This window comes from Petaurus breviceps, unplaced genomic scaffold (assembly GCF_028583685.1).
Source record: "Petaurus breviceps papuanus isolate PSGF00001 unplaced genomic scaffold, PetGlider_PUasm1.0 90564, whole genome shotgun sequence".
Taxonomy (NCBI): Eukaryota; Metazoa; Chordata; class Mammalia; order Diprotodontia; family Petauridae; genus Petaurus; species Petaurus breviceps.
This window is the reverse complement of record NW_027187275.1, coordinates 3,510,505-3,534,305: the sequence shown is the minus strand read 5'-3', so window position 1 is coordinate 3,534,305 and position 23,801 is coordinate 3,510,505. Positions and strand designations below refer to the sequence as shown.

The window sequence follows — 23,801 nt, the reverse complement described above, 5'->3', positions numbered from 1 at the left end:
CCACCCTGAGCACTCCTGGTTATTTCTCCACTCTGCACTATGGGGGAAAGGGTGTGTATAGTTAGCTTTAACCGTAATAAAATCCCAGGAGGAGGAGGGATGCCAGTAGGTGTCCCCAGTGGTTTCGCAGCTCCAGCTGTAGCAGTAGTAGTCTGCTAAGCCTCCGCACTTGGAGTTAAGGGCGCGATTTCTATGATAACCAGGGCAGACATAGAAGGAATAGCCTCTTAACCTACTCCTTCGCCCCTGACCCCCGCAGCCTCCCCATGCAGGAAGACCGGCTCTATTTGGAAAAGGATGTGGGGGGGCCTGGTGCAGATCGGTGTATCCTTCTACATCCCAGTCGGCTGGTGCCCCTAAAGCTAATTTGCAAAGATCAGGGTATAGGGTAGGACACCAGTCCTCAGATGTTATTTTTGACTCACTCCACACTGTATCACCTGCTCCATTTATTACCAGCCAGGTACGGTTGAGAAGCTGGTACGAAGTGCCAGGGATGGCCCCGAAGATGACAAACAGGCAAAGGATCATTGTGATGTCTGGCAGGCTCGTCTGGTTCATGGCGTCTCCTGAAACAAAGCACAGTTAGAAGACTTCTCAGGCAGATCCCTGGGCGAGTTGTGAAGTTTTATCAGGCCCTCTGGAAGCCATCTGGCGTTTTGTGCTTGTGTATCATAGACACAGGCATGTCCTTTGCCCCAGATAAGGACCGGGTCGGGGCCCTGCCATTTATTGGACAGTGGATCTTTCCACATGGCCTGTGCATAAGTGCTTGCCGTGGATGAATGCCAGAGGCGGTCGGCAGCGGTTTTGCCATTAGCGTCATAAGTGAGGAAATTCAAAACAAACATTGCATGGTTTAGGAGGGTCTTAAAATTCCCTGCTCTGGGGTATAACATATCCCCCCCCGATTGTAATTTTAAGATCATATTTCTTAATGTTGGATGAGCTCTTTCAACTATGCCTTGGCCTTGAGGGTTATATGGGATGCCTGTGATGTGCTTAATCCCCATTTGGGCACAGAACTGTGGGAAAGCAATGCTAGTGTAACCAGGCCCATTATCAGTTTTGATAGTCTGGGGCTGTGGGAGGACCGCTAGGGAGGCAAGAATGTGATAAATCACATGTTTAGAAGCTTCGCCCGTTTGGAGGGACGCAAAGAGGAAGCCGCTAAAGGTGTCAATGGAGACATGAACATATTTCAATTTACCAAAAGGTGGATAATGGGTAACATCCATTTGCCATATTCCCCCGGGCATTAACCCCCGGGGATTTACTCCCAAATGAGGTTCAGGTAGGAGGGTCAGGCAGCCCTTGCACTGATGCACTATTTGTCGTGCTTGTTCGCGAGTGATGGAGTATCGCAACCTAAGGGTTTGTGCATTAAGGTGGTGCAAGGCATGGGCTTTTTGTGCAGCGGAAAGAGGAGAGTAGATGAGAGCAATGGCCACCAGTTGAGTGGCTTGATCAACTTCATCATTTCCTTCTGCCAATGGACCGGGCAGGCCTGAATGGGCCCGGACGTGACCAATGAAAAAAGGGGCAAGTCGGGCAAGAATAAGGCGTTGAAGTTCTGCAAATAAGGGAGAGGCATTAGTTGAAGGGCAAATGAAAGGAACTGTTTCCAGAAGGGGGACAGAGTGTGCTATATAAGCATTATCAGTATACAAATTAAAAGGCTCTTGCAAGAGCTCAAAGACCTTAATAATGGCTACAAGCTCAACTAATTGTGCAGATAAAAAATGGGTATTAAAGTGGGATACCTGACCATCAATGCTAAATGCAGCAACACCCGTGGAGGAGCCGTTGGTAAAAACCAAGCGGGCTCCTTGAATTGGTGTTGTTTTTGTTCCTTTGGGGAAAACCACAGGCGTCCTTTGCAGAAAATGAATCAATCTATTTGAAGGGAAATGATTATCAATAGTACCATGAAAGGAAATAGAACTAATAGCCCAATCATCATCATTCTGAACGAGCCACTGTACTTGTGCAGCAGTATAGGGGGATAGAATATGATCGGGGTCTTTACCAAAAAGTTTTAAGGCAGCCTCATATTGTAAAACGAACACATAATTAGTGAGTAGATATCACATTTCTATCGGTTAGGACTCAGAGCCCAATTACTTAATCACAACCAGAACTACAACTGCTTTAAAAAAAAATAATAAAACATTGCCTTTTTACACTCCACATTACAGTACTAGAACTTACTGGTTTGACAATACGTTTAAAGCAACACTTAAGTAATTCTGTAAAGGGTTTCCATTACTCAAAAGTTTACAGTTTCATTTAGAATGCCTAGATCTATTTTCTCGAAGATACCTGCTAATGAACAAGATTTAAGACTATGAAATGTGAAAGTGGTTGTCCTTTATATGAGTAAATCAAAAATCATTATGCCAAGGAACAATATCCACCACAAAAAAAAATTTTTGTTCTTTCACAAATGGAAATTAGATGGAATAAGGGATAATATGTAGCAGTGTGTCTACATATATATACACACATATATATTTTAAAATTATGAATATATAGTTACATGTTGGCATTTCAAAAACAATCCCTCAATTTAATGAAGAAGTAGGTTATTAAAAAACCCTGACCTTTAAAATTTGTATGTGTAATTGTCATTTTCTTTCATAATGTAAATAAGTTAATAACAAAATTCCCTTGGGGGTTAGGGATTTAGACTGTGGAATAAGTCCTAATGTCTCCTAAACACATCCCCTACTCCCATACCCCCAAACTGAAAATCCTTCCTAAAAATGACGGTTACAATTATGTTGTAATAATCACTAACCAACCTGATATTTGTAAATCAGAAAATATTTAAAAGTTCTAAAGTTCTAGAAACTAGTTGTTTCTAGGGTTAGACAGAATATAATTCAACTTTCAATAGGGGCAAACATACATTTAGAGCAAATAATTTGAAAAACATCCTGCAAACCTTCAATTCCCTGTCAGATGGTGACGAGTCAAAAGGAATAAGAGGGAAAATCTCAGATATTCAATTTTTTTTTTCCACAGGCATTGCTAGTTCAAGAACCAACACTAAGGGAATACTGGCACTTAGAGGAATAAAGTTTCCACTGTCATTTTAAAATAAGCATTCAGATAAAAGATAAGAGTTTGCATGAAGCAGAAAGAAAACTAGGTAATGCTAAAAAGCAAATGCTAATAATTTAGTATAATGTACAAAAATTATCTTAAGTATGCTTTGAGAAAAAAGTACAAATTTTATTTACATAATTATACACTTTGTCTTTGACTTCTTTTTACCATCTTGGCTCATCTTTTCTTTGTGTTTTCGAATTTCACGAACTAATGTGCAAAAGGCATCATCAACACCCTGTCTTGTTTTTGCCGATGTTTCAATGAAAGGAATTCCATAACTTCTTGCTAAGTCCTGAGCTTGTTTTGTATCTACTGTTCTGGAAGGTAAATCACATTTATTTCCTACAAGGACCGTGGGTACATCTTCTGAATCTTTAACTCTTTTTATTTGTTCTCTATAATGGTGAATATCTTCAAACGATTTAGTATTATTTATGGCAAATACACATAGAAAGCCCTCCATAGTCCTCATGTACTGGTCCCTCATTGCACTGTATTCCTCTTGACCTGCTGTGTCGAGAATATCCAAGAGACAGGCCTCTCCATCAATTACTACTTGTTTCCTGTAGGAATTCTCTATTGTAGGATCATACTCATCTACAAAGTGATTCTGAATTAGCTGTATTGTCAAGGCACTCTTGCCTACTCCACCAGCTCCAACTACCACAAGCTGATATTCAGTCATTTTCAGCAGGCCTCTCTTCCGCGCTGGAGAGACGCTGGGTCTCAGGCCCACAAGGCCGCCTGCGTTAGTACCGCTCTCGAGCCCACTCTGAAATGGCAGGCGCCAGGGAGCGCAGGTCTGGACTGCAAAAGGGGGGGGGATCTGCAAAGGGCTTGAGTTGAGGAGGGGCCAGTCTGGGTTATTATAATGAGCCGCCTCATCTTCTAGATCTGCCACATTTCCAGGATATAGGGTGTCGTCATTGGATGTTTTTATGAATATGGGAAAGTTCAGGGAGTCGGCTGCTGGCCGTGTCTCCTCAGGGAGAGGGGGAAAAAGGGGTTCTTTCGGGGCTATGGGCATGTCTATCACAACAGACAGGGGCCGAGGCGTATTAAAAGCCTCCGTCTGTGGTAATAGACCAGCACGCACCTCTCTGTTGCGGGGGCCAAGGAAGCTGAGGAGGCTGCTCGGGACAAGGGGCGGAGGCAGAACTCCGTGACTGATAGTAATTGTTGGTTATTTGGGTCCTTGTGGGCTGCTTCTACAACATCTCTGATGAGGCCCCAATAAGAGAAGACAGTCACAGGGACCGCCTCCAGACCTTCCATTTGTATTTTCCTATTTAAATCTCTACCAACCTTCTGCCATTTGCCAGGGTGAATCTCTGGCCCATTTATAATGAACCAAGGGCAAAAATCATTCACAAATAAAAAAAACTTAACTAAATCTTTTTTCTTAACTTTTACTCCCCTTTCCCTGAGTAATGATTTAAGGTCCTTTATAAAGACCTGTTCCTTAGATAATTTCTGACCCATGAATATGAGACAGACGAATTCAACTTACCGAGGACGGGGGCTTCTCACAGCCAGGGGGCTCTTACAGCCAGAGGGTTTCTCACCGAAAAAGAAGGGGTCGCGACGACTTCTCTGCTAGGCACTGGTCCATCTGGCAAGGGTCCGTGCCTCGGGCCCCACGTTGGGCACCACTTGTCCTGTCCTGTGCGGCCAAGGAGGACCCAGCCTGCAAAGGAATGGGTGGGAAAGAAGGAGAGAGACCAAGCGAGTTTGTTTTAAGGTCTGATGAAGAGAGAGATCTTTATTGCTGGTAAACAGGACTTATATACTCTTTGAAGAAGTGGGCAGGGAGAGGGATTCTTGTAAACAACTGTTGAAACATTTTGTGGTTAGAACACCTGGTGCAGAAACACTCTGTGGTCATCAGATTCACGTGGCATGGTACTCGGGGGTGTGGCCTTCCTACAGGGGGAAGGGTACTTGGCCCTAAGGCCTTGGTTGCTAACAAAAGAGTTCACAGAATCCCCACATTTATGTAATTATCTCAGTGGCAGTACCAGTAGACCTTTATGTAGTGCTTTAAATGTACAAAGTGCTTCATATGCATTGTCATCTGGTCCCCACAATGACCCCACAGTAGACAGTAGTTATTATTATCCCCATTTTAAAGATGAAGAAACTGAGGCTTAAAGAAATGAATAGCCCAGAATCACTGAGCTAGTAAGCTTGGGAAGTGGAATTTGAATCCAGCTCTTCTACCTTCAGGTCCATTATTCTACCCACTCCTTCATAACTAACTCAACACCACCTAGGACAACTGACACCTGAGAAAGAATCCCTTCAACTGCAGATTTGTCAGTGGTCATCCTTGCATTGCGTAGAGATCTCCAGTGAATTCCTGGAAGATAAACACACACACACACACACACACACACACACACACACACTATCATACACATTTTCTTTTATCTTACACATACATACACACACATATATACATATGTATACCTGCACAGACATGCATGTACATGGGCATAAATACATATAAATATATTCACTTTTTCTAACCCTGCTTTCCTATGAAAAGCATGGGTGGATTTGATATTCTAGGACCTGTGATCAAATCCAGGGATTGCCACTGTGACCACAGGCATTTTCCTATTAGGACCTCAGTTTCTTCATTTTTGTAGTGAGGGAGTGGTTCCTTCTAGTTCTAAATCTAGGATGCTATGATTCTAATTATTTTATCTCATGAAGTAGAAAAAAATGTAGGGCCTAATCTAAATTGAAAGAACTATCCATTCGTCATACAAATTGCCTCATTTGAAAAGGCTACTTTTTCCCTGTTTGTTTTGTAAGTTTCAAAGATCATGTAATTATGTGTGGGAAGGGGGAGGGATTTTTTTTTCAAAACAAACACCTCCTTGTTGTTTTTGGAAAACACTGACATCCACATCTGCGCATTCATGAGAGCAAGCCAATGAATAGAAACAATGGGGAAAAGCATATTGAAGAGGAGAAAATGTTTTAATTTCCAGCTTTCAACATATTATTATAAATGGAGATAAAAAAAATAAAATTATTAGGAGGACCTTGAGAATCTCCTTTGAAGCAGAAATGTTAATATATGGGTTATTCAAATGCACCTTTTGTCCCGTAGCTGATATATCTCATAAACACTTTAGACACTTTTCAGCCAGCTTACTGAGAAAATCCTTTATATATATTGCAAATATTAGTCCATTTTATTTTTGTAGAAGTACATGAGTTTCACTCCCCTTTATTTTAATTGGGTTTCATCTGTTTTAGAGTATCCTCATTTAACAGGTAATGCAATTTTAACGGGAGGTTTGTTGTATACTCAGGTTTTATTTTTATAGTATGCACAAAGTACAAATGCCAACATGTGCATTATGCTTTAGAAAGTTTGTTCCAAAAAAGGTTCAGACCACTTTGAAAAAAGGTCCTCTTATTATTTCCATTGCAAATGCCTAGACTATGAGTCTGGAACTTAAGTGAAGGAACATGCTATACACAAATCTGAATTCTAGACTTTGCACAAAATTCACGTACTAAATGTGAATGCTGTTTAATCTCTTGGCATGAAGGCACAGTAAGGGATAGTGGATGATGTATTCAGGAAGATCTGGTTTTAAAACCTCATCTTAATCCTTTCTTGACTGCATGGTCGCAACCCAATCTCTGTGTGCCTCAGAAAGCTTCTTAGAATTTTTTTTTGTACTACTCCTGAGTCAGAAGAACTGGTCCAAATCCTTCCTGGAAGGGTTTCTACTTATCTGACCTTGGGCAAGTCACTTAACAATAGACTTTAAGTTTCCTCATCTGTAAAATGAAGCAACTCTGAGGATGCTTCCAGCCTTGAATCTAGTATCCCTTGATGCTGTGATAATAGAGCATAATATATAATATAGTTGGTAGGTGGAGACAACTATCAAATTGAGGCTATTATTGGCTTTTTACACCTTGTTTTGTTAGATCATGCAATGATCAAGAAAGGAAGCAGTAAATGCCAAAAGAGGAGAAATAATCATGTGTTTCATTTCCTTCCCGTATTTGCTTTTTTTTTCTGAGTCATTTTATTTCTTCCTTGTAAATGAATAATGTCTTTATTTTCCTTGCCTTTGTTTATTTCTGTTTGTTTGCCCTTGTCTCTGGTTTATATTCTTGGATTAGGTCTTTTTGCTATGGGCTGGATCTGCCCTATTTTTACATTGCTGGACATGGTGGCTAAGCCCAGGTTCTATCTTTCATTATAGACCCAGATGGCATATGTTGAGCCAGAGTAGCTAGGATCTGGAAGCTGCTGTCCTGAAGTGCCTAGGAAGGTTGCCTGGGGCCATTACCTACCTTGTCCCACAGCCCTGACCTGGGAACACAGTCGTGGCTTGGACCCCTAGGTAATAGCATTTTGTGTACCACCTTCCTAGAGGATTTGATCCCTGAAGCAGCCCTGGTTTTATGGCTGTGATTTTTTGTTTTGTTTTGTTTCAAGTGGTGCCCTTCTCTTATATCAATCCTCAAGGGAACCAGGTTTACCTCTCCCAGGGATTTTAAAATTTTTGTGCTATAAACATTTTGGTAGTTTGGTTAACCCTATAAATCCCTAATAGGAGTAAAGTTTTTAAATGTTTCATTTAAAATGCATAGTAACACAAAGCAAAATTGTTATATTGAAATATAGCTTTCAAAAATATATATGAATCTATATATGTTTATATAGATGCATATATGTTTGTGTGTATGTTATGTATAGAGAGACATATATATGTGTATTTTAAGTTCATGAATCTCAGATTAAGAACTCCTACTCTAGAATCTTTCACCTAGCCATTATAACTTGGGATAGTCTCTCCATTTTTCTTATAACAAGAAAATTTTATTGTAATAAGAACAGCAATTCACTATTATTGATAAGCATGGAAAATGAGGCAGCCCAAAGTGAATGGCAGAACATGAGTCCCAACTGGAAAAATCTGGGTGAGGTGGATGGAACCACTAAGCTACCCATCTACTTAAACCATAGCATATGTGATCTTAAGTATTATAAGGGCTTATTTTTATATTTATTGTCATATGAAACATAGGTGGTTAAGCTAGAAATAAAATGTTAAATTCATTGAAATCATTTAGACTACAGTGCTGTCAATTACCAATTATCAATGAGAAAGGATTTATTCAACAACTGTTGTGTTATGCACATTGCTTATTGCTGTGAAGGATAGAAAAGGAGCACATCATGGTCTTTGACCAAAAGTAGCCAACACCATAGTTGGCTATATATTACCCAAAGAGTCAAATTAAAACAAACACATGAAATGATAGAGGATAATATAAGTGATAAACAAGTACAGTGGCATTTACTTTAGGAGTTCAGAGGAAGACATCAATTTGATCTTAAATAGCGAAGGAATTTGTCATGGGGGACTTGGTAAATAAAAACTTAAAGAACATGGAGTAAGGTAGCATACAGAGGCTTAGAGATAGGAGTGAGCTTTCTATATAAGTATGGCAAAATTGACATCAGCTTGACTGAAATAGAGGACTTTTATTGGTATAATGGAGAATCAACTTGGATGAGTTGAATGAGACCATATTCTGATGGGTCTAGAAAGTTAGACCAAGTAGCTTATTCTAAATGGATTAAGTAAATAAGGGAAGGAGGGGGAAATAATTGTAGAATTGTTAGTAAAGGTATGATAAAAGTATGCATAGCATGAATTGCAGGAGAAAGAATCTTGATGACCCAGAATCCAGTTTACCAGGCTGTTTTGATAATTCAGGCAACCACCCCACTTCCTAGCTCACATTTCTTTCATGTTCAACCATCTTGGTTCTGCTCCATGAAGTCCCACTGCAGATTTGCCCATCCCCTTCCTCTGTGCTCTCTACAATTCCTGTTTCATATTTAACAACTTCTCTTCGTTTTAGACCTCTTCTCCCCATTATCTCTAATTGTTTTAGTGTTCATAGAGACCTGATTCCCTTCAATTCATATTGTATCCTTGGCCATCCTTTCTAGTCACAAACATTAAAAATTTCTTCCTATTGAATGTACTTTTACTCACTATTCACTTTTATTGGCAAAATTTTTGGGTAAAGCAAACAAAACCTTTATAAATAAGTGGATTATATTCCTTTTATTCTCACAGTCTTCATCTCTTCAGTCTGGCTTCCAGACTCATTACTTAAGTGAAACTGTTCTCTCCAAAATTACCAATAACCTCTTAATTGTCGATTCTAATTATTTTTTCTTAATCCTCATCCTTATTAACCTCTCTGCAGTATTTGATACCTCTTCCTCCTGGATTCTCTTCTCCCTAGTTTTTCCTTCCATTATTCTTTCTTAGTCATTTTACTTAGGTGACTATTCCCTTTATCTCCTCTGATGGATCATCACTCTGTAAATATAGGTATAGCCTAAAGCTCTCTAGTCTGGGCCATCTTCACTTTACTCTCCACTCTCTCACATAGTAAACTTATAAGATACCATGTGTCTAATTATCATCTCTATGCAGATAAATTTCCAGATCTACAAATCCAGACCCAGTATGTCTACTGAGCATCAGTTCAATATTACCACTTGTCTTTTGAATATTTAGCACATTCAGCTATGGTAATCTCAAACTGACCATGTACAAAACAGAACTCATATTTCCTTTCAGACCCACTCTCCTTCCAGACTTCCCCATTTCTTTTAAGGAGATCACCATCCTCCTGCCCATTCATAATCTCAGTGTTATTGTAGATTCTTCACTTTCGTATACAAAGTTTCCAAATATTATCATTTTTATTTTCATAATATCCCTTGCATCTGTCACCTTGTTTCCATTTACATAGTCACTACCCTAGTTCACTCTCAGATTATTGTAATTACCTCCTAATCAGTTTCTAGGCCTCAAGTCCATCCCCTCTTCATTCCATCTTAAATATAACTGTCAAAATAATTTTCCTGAAGTATCAGTCTGACCATTTCTCACCCATACTCAGCAGATTCTATTGGCTGCCTATTTCCTTTAGGACAAAATGCAGACTCCTTAGTTTTCCTTAAAACTTTCCACAATATCCCCTTCTTACCTTTCCAACTTTCTCGAACATTTTCCTCCTCTTTGCTATGACCTTCTTGCTGTTTCTCACACATGATGCTTCACCTCCCACATTCATGACTTTGCATTGGCTGTCTTCCTACCTAGAATCTTCTCTACCAATGCTGGAATGTTCTCTATGCCAGGAAATATCTTCCTCTTTTCCTCTGCCTTTTGCAATCCCTGTTTTGCTTTAAGACTTGGCCTCATATGGAAGGTGGCATTTTGGCTATTTCTTGTTCCCTAGCTATTAGTGCCTCTATCCTCCAAGATTAACTTGTATTCACTTTGTGTGCATCCTCTATATGTATACCTGTACATGTTGATGTTGGTCTCTTTAAAATGTAAATCCTTTGAGAGCAAGCAGAAGTTTCTTTTTCTCTTTACATCTCCAGCACATAACAAAGTTTGGGGGACATCACTGGTTCCTAAAAAAATCACTTGCTGCTTTATTGTTGAATTGTGTTGATGGTTGGGTCTATATTGTTTACAGTGAAAATAGTGTAGAATTTATGTATAAATTATAGAAATTACAAAAGACAAATCTACACGTAGGATGCTTAAAAGAATTTATGGAATGAAGTTTCCCCTAAGGAGATCCCTAGGGAAAGAAGCATAGTAAGAGTTCTGAACATTCCAAATGACCAGAAATAAGCATTTGGGGCTAAAGTGACAAAATGGATGTCTGAAAGGACATACTTGGAAAAAGAATTGTTGCTAAGAGTTGAGGTCTGAATAACACTGAAGATCAAATTAATAGAAGAACAAGTAGACAATATCTGGCTGATGTCCCAGTTGGCTAGACATCAGTGAATAAACATATGGCCATCTTCACTTGTAAAATGAATGAATTTTTCTCTTATTCCTCTTTGGGAATCAGAAGTGAGTCTGTGTTTGAACAACTGTTAGGCTAACATGGTAGCAAGACTATCCAATGGAAAAGTTTCATAGGCTGTTGGAGAGCTATAGGACTCTAGATTATATGACGTGAGGACCATTAGGTGAATGGGTTGATGGATTATCACCATATTGATGAAAAGTGAAATTTTGAGAGTGAATGCACTGTCCAGGGGAGAAGAAAATAGAGCCAAAGCCTGAACCTTGGGAAATCTCCATAGTTAGCTCATTAGACAAGTAAAAGTCATTTAGGAAAACAGAAAAAAAAAGCAGCAGGAGAGATGACAGAACATAGTATGATATAATGTCATGGAAGTCATTGGCTCATAAAGGTTTTTTTTTAGGAACAAGAGAATTGAGAATGATGTAATATAATACAGAAAAATCAAGAAGGAAGAAAACAGTGGGAAAATGAGCTTAATATATGTGTTATGACTAAGCATCAACCACTGTAGTTCTTGATAGAGAACAATAGCTTAGCTAAATTTGTAAATTCTCATTTTGTTTGTACGCCTCTTATGTAAGATGATAATTTATTAAAATAAGACCTTTAGCCTCCATTCCAGGTACACATTTATAACTGAAAGTGTTATCTGAGGCTAGTCTCTTATTGTGAAATTTAGTCATGTTCCTTTGTTAATGGTATTAATGGCTTTAATCAAAGTAGAGTAACCTCCCACCCTCCAGGGGCTAATGCCCTATATTCCTACACTGTCTCCCATCTACCCTGCATATACGGTATCTATTATGTTCATAGTTATTTACTTTTTGTCTCTTACCACTCCCACCCCCATTAAAATGTGAGCTATTGGAAAGGAGAAACTATGACTTTTTTTTAATTCCCCAATACTTAGCACTGTACCTGGCACATGGTCACTACTTAATATGATGTAATCTGACCCTGGACAAGTCGCTTACATTTCTGAGTCGCTGTTTTATTACCACAAAACTGTGTTGTGAAAAAAGCACTTTGTAAATCTTAAAGCTCGACATAAATGTAAGCTAGTGATGAAAAGGAGATAGTGAAACTCTGAAATTGGCTAACTTACTCAGGGGGAGTATATGATTGAATGTGCATTAAATATATAATCATAGTTAATGAGAGCAAAATAACTAAATTCTTGTAAAATTAACAATAACGCTCTGTATTTATATCAAATTTTCTTCTGAGAATTTAAAACCCTTTACAGAAAATAACTCAATAATTTTCACAGCCCCCCTGTGTGGCATGGATAGTTCTGGAGAAATTGCCCTAAATATTTAATCCAGCATATTACTCCATGGTAATTAACTTGAGTGTTTTCATTATTTTTCTTTTGTTTTTAACTCCTAAGTTACCCATTAACATAGTATTAATTACTTGTTTTATTAATTTGAAGAGGTAATTCATTAAATAAACACTTTCCCTTTGCCTCTGGGTGCTAAAACTTCCAAATGAAACAGGCATATCTAAGTACATCTCAAATTAGATTTTTTATATACACTATTAAAGTATCAATAAGCTGAACCACTGATTGAGTCAAATTGGAAAGGATGACAAATTTGGAACTTCTCAAGTGAAAAGAAAACATGCAGATATTAAACAGAAAATAATACTTGCCCTCATGCATTAGAATTCCAATTATATGGAAATGCAATATGGTAAAATATAAACAACCCCAGACCTAAAGTCAAATGACTGTACACAAGACCTAGTTTTTTCTTGTCATTCCCAACTCTTTGTAACTCCATTTGGGGTTTTCTTGGCAAAGATACAGGAATGGTTTGCCATTTTCTTCTCCAGCTCATTTTACAGTGGAGAAAACTGAGGAAAACAGGTAAAGTGACTTGCCCACGGTCACATAGCTAGTAAGTATCGAGGGAAGATTCAAACTACTGACTCCAGACCTGGCAGTCTATCAGCTACGCCACCTAACTACCACAAGAGGTACCTAGGTCTGTTTCATAACTTACCTAGAATAGATCACATTCTTTACTTGGGCCTCAGTTTCTCCATCCATAAAATAAGGAGCTTGTAAAATCTGTGACTTTTGTATGACCCAGTTTAGATAAGAGTTGAGTGGCAATCCAGAAAAATAGAACCTATGTCAAGTTGGATCTCCCTTTCTCCCTCCCCCAACCCAGTAGAATAGGAAGTCCTTGAGGGAAGGGCATTTTTTTTGTCTTAGGTTCTTATTTTCTTGCTATCTTTATTGTTTTTTGTCTTTTTTGTCTTTGTGGGTGCCCAGTGTAGTTAGTGCTTCTTATATACTAGGTACTTAACATGCGCTGCCTGGTCAAATTGCTGTGTCAACAGACTCCAAATCCTATCTTCCAAGTCTTGTAGTAGCTTCCCCAGCCTTCCTTCCTTAGAATTCTTTGAAAATCAGCTTGTTGCCATTCTGATTTATCATTTCCAATTGATCCTTTTGACTTGGTGCCTACTATGTTTGAAAGTAAGCCTCTTGATACTCAGTCTATGGTAACTGCAAGACCTTTGCTGACCATCCAGACTGCCATCCTATCCTTCCCTGCCCTGCTGTTGTATATATACCAGAATACCACCAGTCTTCTATAGAATATACGGCTTAGCCCTTTTCTCCAGGATGTACAAATTGAAAAAAAAAATTAGTATTCCAAAGGTCACAGACTATGTTTTAGTCATGAAAGAAAACATATGTAATCTCAGCAAGTATCAACAATTTTTTTCTTTTTCTGACTTAGTCACACTTACATGGGGATTCTGGTCTGGTTATTGTCTGTTCTCAAAGAGGATCCAAATTAAAATGTTAGAGTCAAGTTACAGTGTCTTTGGCTGTGGCTGATCAGACCAATATGAGCTTGGAATGTTCTACCACAGGTCGACACAAATAGCCCATGTGAACATTGAGGGTGGATTCTCTAAAAGCATCTCACATTTCTTTTGAGCTACTTCAATTCTGCTTTGCTCATAGGGCACAGCATCTTCTCTGATGTGGGCATACCATGCTGGGTGGTCCTGTGCCAGTGTCTCCTATGTCACACAATTAATTCTAAAGTTCTTGAGAGAGAGACTTTGAGAGTATCCTTGTTTCACTTTTTCTGTCTCCAACTGGCCGGTCATGTTGTTCAAATGCCAAACATACGATCTCCAAAAAGATTATTTTATGGAGAACTTACACATGGCAAGAGTTCACATGGTGGTAAGAAAAAAAGTCATATGTAGGGGTAGAATTCGAATGCATGACAAGAATAGAACCTTGGAGCTGGAAATGGCTTCACAATCCATCAAGTTCAACCAATTCCTGAAAAAGGACAGACCATCTAGTGAAACATCCCATTTTGTATTTTCCCACAGAGAAAAAAAAAAGGAATGTTAATATAGGTTAAGCACCCCCTCTTTTTTTTTAAGAGAACGTTCTACCTTAACATTGTCAGTCATATTTTATGCTTCCAAAATTTGAGGCAATTCGAAAAACTTGGATTGTAACCAATTACAAGGTGAAGCCTCTGGCTTCCTGAGAAAAGAATGCATCTTGGAAGTTGTAACTACTCCATCCATCTTTCTTTTCTGCAGCCCTTGGAAATAGAGTTTCTCTTGGAAGTTGGAACTTTAGTCTTGTTGGTCTGGTGCATGTATTACTCATGACATTTCTTCTGTTCTTTAAGTTCTTTATTCCTTCTGGCAATGAATACAACAACTCTTCTTCATTTCTGTTGACCTTTACTATTGTTTACATCTCTTGATGTCTCTGCATTTTTTATGATTTTCTCCAGGAACACAGCTTCTCTCTTTCATTGAAAGCAATGGGATAAGACTTAATGTACACATTTGCACTTTGGAGCTACAGAAAATGATTTGTAGAATCCAAAGGAAAGGTTGCTTTTTAAAGAATATAAAAAATGTGATTTAGAAGATGCTAATGTCATCATTTAAAACCTTAAAAGAAGCACTGTGAGTTAATACAACTTTAAAGAGTCTATCATGATTACTTTTAATGTGTACATTTTAGCAATATTACAGTGACTTTGCTCAAGTGGCATTGTTGACAGTGCCCTTTATGTTCCAGGCAGAAAATTAATTTAACATTTGAATAGCATAAAGTTAATTAATATTTAATAAACATGTTTTCTTAATTAGCAGGCCTTTGAAACATCACATATCCCAAGCTATTCATCCTTCTTCACATAATCCCAATAGAGCTGGGAGTGATTTTGTTAAATTGTCTGACAAAACCTAACTCAGCTACTTGTAACATACAGTTGTTCACCTTTGTCACTTTGCAGCTTTTCCCTGCTAAAAAATTTAGTTTGTCTTGAAGTTGAATTGTTGTCTGGATTTCCAATGCAGTTCACAATATGGCTACAGAATATAAAATGCTATTGTCAGAATCTATTTCTGGCTTAGTTTCCTCAGAGTATATGGGAATTTGAGAAGACAACTTACACATTAGCTTGCTACCATAATTAGGTCCAAGGAAAGTAGATTATAGATTAGTATGAATAACTAACATAATGGGCTATTCCATAAGGATAATAATATTTGACCTATAATTTGGATAATTTAAAATTATTAATTTATTAATTTTTAAAGAGAGTACATTTTTCTTTCTCTTTTTTCAAGGAAGGAAGGTTCACATATTTTCGTTTTTCCCAATGATTTTTTCAGAAGGGAGACACTAGCTTGTAAAATGACATTCTTGTTGACATTTTCCTGTTGTATATGATTTTTAAAAAAATCCTTTCCCCTAAATACAGAGTTTGCTATTATAAGCTTTTGAGGGGGTTGGGTTAGCTAGGCTCTAAGACCCTTCCAGCTCCAAGCATCTATGATTCAATGTTCACATTTTCTTTTAAGTTATATGTATGTATATACCAAGATGAAATTTAAAAGTAAATTTTCCTTTCTTATGAGATTTTTCACCATAAAGTAAAATTGTTTATAAGACTGCTTTTTTTGGACCTCATTGAACACTAAATGCACTCCATATGTATTTAATGAGTGTGCAATTTTCTTTAATTCTGTTAATTTAGTGTCTGCATTACTTTCATTTGAATACTCTAAAGTCAAACTCATCCCAGTCAATCAGTCAGTAAATATTTATTAAGCACTTGATATGAGCCACCACTATACTACTCTTACCCAGTCAGCAACCACATCTGTGTCTTACAGACTGAAAGATGCTATCTACACATTTTCTTTAGCTCTCTGTCTCTCTCTGTCTCTGTCTCTCTCTCTGTCTCTCTCTCTCTCTGTCTCTCTGTGTCTCTCTCTGTCTCTCTCTCTCTCTCTGTCTCTCTCTCTCTCTCTCTCTCTCTCTCTCTCTCTCTCTCTCTCTCACACACACACACACAAGGCCTAGCTCTGCCTCTTATAGCTTACATTGAACAAATCATTTTCTGCCTATATATCAAAAAAGATAATGATAAGGTGGGTAGCTACATGGTAGGGAACTATAAAATAAGGAGACAACAGATGGGCAGATAGAAATTTTGTTTTTGTTTTTTGTTTGTTTGGGTTTGTTTTTGTTGTTGTGTTTTGTTTTTGTTTTTTTTCTTTCTGGAGGGGGAAAGGTAGGGCGATTGGGGCTAAGTGACTTGCCCAAGGTCACATGACTGGTTTTTATGTTAAGTGTCTGAGGCCAGATTTGAATTCATGTCCTCCTGACTCCAGGCCAGTGCTCTATTCGCTATGCCACCTAGCTGCCCCCAGATAGAAATTTTGTAGTGCCTTATACATTCCAGGTATTTAATAAGAGGAAAGTTGAACTATTTGGAATCACAGAATTAGAGTGGGAAGGAACTTCAATGACCTTTCAGTGACATTTCTTCTGTAGGTTTATACATATACTCATATTTATTTAGTTATTCATTCATTTATTTACTTTCTGGATCTGTGATTTCACTAATGTTAAAACTCTTTATAAGGAAATTCCTTTCTCCTATGCAGATATCAACTTGTTTTTGTTTTCAATTTGTCTTAGAGGGTTCCCTGGGGACATTGAGGGTATAAGTAACTTGCTAGTCCCACATACTAGGCATGAAGATAAAGACTTGAACCCAAATCTTTCTGTTTCTGAAACCAGCTCTCTATCCACTATATCATGCTGTTTATACCTACATGTCCATGTATATACATATATACATGCATGTCTACATGCATTCACATACACACATACACACATGCCAAGGAACATCAGGGCCCTTGTGGAGAGACAAGTATACAATTGGTTTTCTGAAGAAACAAAGTAAATCTGTTACTTTGACAAAATGGGGGGCTTCTGGGGCTCCATGAGGCCACAGCAGGAAAAGGAGGGGTATCAGTGACCCAGGAGAAGTAGATTCCCTTACCCAGCACTCAAGTTATACCAGGCAATTGCCATATCTCTCTGGTGAATAGTGAATGTCAAGATTTAGTCCGGAACAAACCGAAAGTTTGTTGAGTATATAGAGTATTTATTTTTATATAGATTTATATAATTTATTTATATAATTATACAGTATTAGTTGTTTTATAAGTAATTGTATCTGATTACTTTCTGACATCTGAAGTTATAAACAGGTAGATTCCAGTGAGTGAGGAGGGAAAATGTGAAATTTTAGCTATGGGAGGTCCAGAGAAGGGGAAGGACACAGATGTCCAAAAAGGAGGTTGGAGGACAGAGTCTCGTGACAACCTATCATAGCAATGGCTAGTACACTCCCAAAAAACAGAAGTCTTCAGGGTGGTATAGTAAGTAGGTGTAATGTTAATGGGATTTAAGAACTTCTGGGCCCATTAATAGGGCTCAGGTGGAATCCATTAAGAGAAGCTTCGCTTACCGGAGGCTTGCTTGTAGCAAGGCTTTCACACCTTTTGCTAAGTTCTAATTAGGCAGTGGGTCATGATGCCTTCTGGCTCTGAGGAGTATATAAATACTCTGAGTTGGTATTGTGCTTTGGGGGCTCACTTTTGAGAAGGATCTTGTGATTCCCTGGTCAAGATTCTGAGTGGCTGTATGTTCAGGGCTCCCTGCCTGCTCAGATGTAAAGTCTCTCTCAACCCAGGGATGTATGTAAAGTGTACAGTTGATTCAGTCAGAGCCCTGTCTATTGGTCTTTATTTCTCTGCTTGTATTTTCTCTGTAACTCAGGTGCTGAAGGTAGTGAAGTAGTGGATGTAATTAGAAAAGATTGCTGACCCCTTGAACAGCTATCTTTCCTAGGAAAGCAGATCTAAGAACCTGTGCTAACAGCCAGCCTGGGTATGCCAGTGTGGTTGTCACTATATTAGGTCAACCTAGAAATCAGAAAGAACTGGGCACAAGTTCTGCCTCTGATATAGGGTATCTCACAACATGGACTACTCCCTCTAACTTCTCTGTGCCCCAGGCAACTCTCAAGAATGTAGATGAGTTGCTGTTCTGCATCACTGGAGGTAATTACCACACCAGGAGTTTCCTAAACCATTGACTTCACAGGTCTAGCTATATTATACATTTATATGTATGTATAAGTACGTATAACTCCTAACTACAGCATCTTAAATTAGTATGGAAGGAGACACGACTATCTTGCTGGAATTTTTTTTTCACAATTTAAAACATTTGAACCTTAATGATTTTAAACTTGATAAAATTGAAAATGTGTTTCATAACCATTTGTATTTGTGAGAAGATATATATGTGCATATGTGTGTGGTTTTTTGTATTGTGTATATATGTATGTACATACGTACGTATATATACAAACATATATTAACATATTCCTAGGCAAATGTATAGCTATACAGGACTCATTTTCTTTCTTTTTCTTTATAGATTGTAATTGCTAGCCTCATGTGCACTTACAACAAAAATGACTGGACTGAACTTTCCAAAATGGCTGAGGTAATTGCTTCCTTAATATATTTCTTTATTTTCTTTTGTCCTATTTTTTAAAAATTAATTTTAAATAAAGAGCTGCTTTTAAAAGAATCAATAGCGGAGGCAAAAATGATTTGAAAAATGAGAAGTTGAATCTTGTCCATTATAATATGTTTATCCTATGTTCTGATTAAAATGAGAAATGAAAATTTAAAAGAAATCTCTTCTATAAAAGTGGTGCCTTGAATTTTATACACTGCCTTAAAATCTTTTATTCTCCAAATCTGTATACTTTTTATTTGCATATTAAGCAAACTGTATATTATGATGGATGCTATGATAAAATTTAATTCTACCTTCAAGAGTCTAACTTGATCTTACCTTGCCTTCAGGCAAACTAGTTTGACAGCACAAGAAGAAATTTTTAAATAAAGAACTCTTGAATATTTAAAGTATAAAAAGTTCGTTTAATACTATTCTCATTTTAATACAAAACTTGCATAAAATGATAGAACAGAAAGCTACAATATACAACACTATTCGGCAAGTATCCTATAAAATACATAAAATCTTACACAAATACAAACAACTCGTTCAAATTTATATTTCAAATGGGAAAAATGCCTATATATATATTTATATATATATATATATATATATATATATATACTTGTATCTCTCAGTCATGAAAGACACTTTTGTAAGAAATTAAATAGAATTTTTTTAAAAATATTTTTGAAAAACGGGTGTTATATCTGACAATACTTTTTAATTAGTTGGTTTTGTTCCCAATGTGTTCCAAAGCTCGTTGCAATGCTCTAAATAAGTTTTCTTTTAGCTGGACATTTCAAATCTGTGAAAGGGGTAGGAGGGGATCACTTCTGGGATTTAGAGGAATGAAATTAAGCATTATCAGTAATGGGCTTTGTGATCTTCAGTACTAGGTCTATTTTATACATGTATTTACCTAATTGACCATGAAATCTACAAAATCTATGGTTGACATGAGCTATGCCAATTTTAAGCTGACTATGATGAATGGCTTTATCATGCTGCTTGGTCCTCTTCCTGTTTCCTAAGAATAAAATCCTTAAAAATAATTTTCTCCAGTAATGGGTATCAATTTAGGAAGCAATTGTATTTACATTAGCATTTGGGAAACAAGAACCTTCATGTATTGGCATGCTAACCCTTATAGGTAAGTAATTCTCACATTCTCAAATCCTTTTTGTTTTTTCATTTTTCAAATGCTTTATTAACTTCTGATTTACATCATTCATTTCTGCCAGATTTTGAGTTACTAATTTTCTCCCTGTTTTTTCCCTACTCACTGCCCCAACATAGCAGTCCCACAGGATATCCCCTCCTCCAATCTGCTCTCTCCCATATTTTCCCCCATACCATTTTTGACTTTTCCAGTAGGGCATGGTGGATCTCTATGCCCCAGTGCCTGTATATCTTATTTCCTAATTACATGTAAAATAATATTGATAATAGTGTGTATATATATACACATACATACACACACACACACACACACACACACACACACACACACACACACACATATATATATATACTATTTGATTTTAAAACTTTGAATTCCAGATTCATTCCCTTCCTCCCTTGTCACCCACCCTTACTGGGAAGATAAGCAGTTCAGTATAGGTTATACATGTGTGGCTAATGCAAAACAATAATGTAAAAGACTGACTATATTTCCCTTCCTCCTATCCCACCTCCCACTTGATCTATTCTCTACTTTGATCCCGTTCCTTTTCAAAAGTGAGTGCTTCCAACTTCCCTCCCTTCCATCATCCCCCCTCTCATCCCCTTCCCCCCTACTCTCCTATAGGGTGAGATACCCTATTTAGTGTGTATTTCATTCCCTCCTCAAGCCAGATTCATTTGGAATAAGGTTGACCCATTCCCTTTTGCCTTCCTATTCTTCCCCTCCATTGTAACCATTTTCCCTTGCCTCTTCTATATGAGATAGTTTACCCCATTCTGTCTCTCCCCATCTCCTCTCATTATATTCCTCTCTCTCCTCTTAATTTCATCTTTTAAGTATTATCCCTTCCTGTTAAATTGGTCCTGTGCCCTCTATCTATGTATACTTATAAACATATATACACACATTCGCATATGTGTTCATATGTCCATATACCCTCATATATACACACACACATATATATATATATATATATATACATATATACATTTCTATTCCCTTCAACTACTGAGAAAAGTTTCATAAGTTACAATTATTGTTTTTCCATGTAGGAATGTTAATAATTCAACTTTGATAAGTTCATTATTATTTCTTTTCCCTGTTTTCCTTCTCATGCTTCTTTTGCTTCTTGTATCTGAATGTGAAATTTTCTATTCAACTCTGGTTTTTTCATCAAGAATGCTTGAAAGTCCTCTATTCCACTGAATGACCATATTTTCCCCTGAAACTTGATACTCAGTTTTGCTGGGTAGGTATCTCTTGGTTTTAATCCCAGCTCCTTTGAGCTCTGGAATATCATATTCCAAGTCCTTCAATCCCTCAGTGTAGAAGCTGCCAGATCCTGGGTTACCCTGATTGTGTTTCCACAAGATTCAAATAGTTTCTTCCTGCCTGCTTGTAATATTCTCTCCTTAATGTGGGAATTCCAGAATCTGGCTATAAAATTCCCAGGAGTTTTCTTTTTGGGATCTTTTTCAGGAGGTGATCAGTGGATCCTTTCAACCTCTATTTTGCCCTCTGGTTCTAAAACATCAGGGCAGTTTTCTTTGAGAACTTCCTGGAGGATGATTTCTAGGTTCTTACTTTGATCATGGCTTTCAGGTAGTCCAATAATTTTTAAATTATCTGTCCTGGATTTAAAGCCTCTGTGTGGGGCTGGGTTCGGCTCCCAGAGCATTGTGCTGGCTGATTCCTGCCGGCCTGCTGGGCTGTCCTCAGCAGGAGGTTAGCTTCTCTGTGTCATTTTCTGGGTTCTGCAGCTCCAAAGTTTATTTAGAGTCCCCTTTTTACATGGATTGGGGAAGGTGGAAGCTGGAGCTGCAAGGAGGTCCTGCTTCTATTCTACCATCTTGACCCTCAAATCCTTTTAATTGCTATTTTATTCAGTACCACACTTTATTTAGAGTTCTATTCATTATAAAAAGACTTTTCTAGGCTCCCTGAAGCACCGAATCAAAGACTAGCTAATTCATCAAAAATGTCAATCTGCAAAGAGACTTTAGTATAAAAGCATTTATTTAACTCTACCTACTTAAAATGTAGACCTGCCCATGTTTTATCATAAAGTACTATATAGTCTGTGGTTCCCACATCTTCCTTCAAAGCAGCAAATTGGAATACTTTCATTACTCCTCAGTGCTGATAATATAAGTCTAGGAACTTTAGATTTGGGAACAGTCTCAGAAACCATCTTGTCCAACCCGTATCTGTTTTGTGGAGGAATCCCCTCTACAACGTTGCCTCCAAATAGTCATCTAATTTCTACCTACAGATATCCGTTGAAGGGAACTCTGGGGACAAGTTTAGGTTGGGATAGCTCTGATTATTAGGATGGTTTTCTTAACAAATATCCATATGATCAAATGAACCCATGATCTAATCAATGTGTTTCTTCCAGTGCTGTATTTCCCACACCTTCTATCCATGCTGGTTCATCCTTTCTTCATATCTGAACTCTGGTACTTATCAGCCATATAACATTGCACAGATTACGTTTTATCTGCCTCGTTTTCCTAAAATACAATATGGGAATAATGATCTTTGTTTCACACAGTCACAAAACTGGAAAATTAGAAAGTCCTCACCTCTGTGTCTCTAGTACAATCTCTATATGAAAGAACTAAACCTCCTGCCCCCCATATAACATAACCAGCAAGTGGCCTTCCGGTTTAAAAATTTCCAATGAGGGGGATCCCAGCAATTCCCAAGGTAACCCATCCTACTTTGGGGCAGAATTTTTAGGGAATTTTTCCTGACACTAAATCTGAAATTGCATCTTTACACCTTCCATCCAAAGCTTTTCAGTCCTCTGGGGACAAAAGGGGGAAAACAGTCTGGTTCTTCTCATGTTTCCCCAGGCTAAACCTTTCCCATTTCCTTTACATTTATTCATGTTCTTCTTAAACCATATAAGCTATGCCTCTCTTACTCGTTTGAAGATTGCATGAACTTTTGGACTGCCACAATATCCTGCACACTTGTATTGAACTTATATTCCATTGAAAACCTCAGATCTGTCCACAGCTGCTTTTCCAGTCCTATACTTATAAAACTGAATTTTTGTTGTTGTTCAGTCATTTTTTTAGTCATACCTAACACTTCATGACCCCATTTGAGGTTTTCTTGGCAGAAAAATCATCAATGAAAACCTGTCTATTCCCTTTTCATAATTTATTAGTGCTCAGTCATCATCCAGTCTATTCTTCTAAGCACTTTAGAAAGGTGATAAAGTAACCATGTAGTTAGTGATATCTTCTGGTTCACCTTTTTTGAAGGATGGGATAACGAGACCATTTATATTTTTTCCATCCTTTTGGAATCTTTTCCTCTTTGAAATCTTGAGCATCGCTCCATAAGTGCTTTTAACACCAGCAATGTATTGTAGCCATCTTAAAACCAGTTTGGGAGAACTGATTATTAAATTTTTAGGTTGAGTATTTTTACATTGAAAGTCAGCAAAAGCTTAAACCAGGGCTTGATTTATTGTTTTGTTGATTTTCTAGATTTAAGAGAGTGCTAATGATGAAGAAACTCAAAAGTATGTTTTCTGTACATTTTGGGTGGTGACTAGTTATGAAATATCTATCAGCACACCCCTGTTTGGCACTGTCTCTCCTGCTTCCACAATGCATTCATCATACATGCATTTGCCCAGGTCCAGCTGCTCTCTTGACTTCAACTTCTTAAATACAA

General features: G+C 37.7%; 1 protein-coding gene and 1 pseudogene across 1 annotated transcript in view; one reads left to right on the top strand and one right to left on the bottom strand.

The window, feature by feature from the left end:
- DPYD (dihydropyrimidine dehydrogenase) overlaps positions 1 to 23,801 on the top strand; it is a 1,126,518-nt gene that overhangs the window by 721,985 nt on the left and 380,732 nt on the right. Inside the window, exon 15 of the mRNA XM_069063397.1 lies at positions 18,833 to 18,901. Within this exon, the coding sequence (XP_068919498.1) occupies positions 18,833 to 18,901 (69 nt within the window). The remainder of the gene's footprint in view (positions 1 to 18,832; positions 18,902 to 23,801) is intronic.
- LOC138142318 (GTPase KRas pseudogene) lies at positions 2,970 to 3,814 on the bottom strand (annotated as a pseudogene).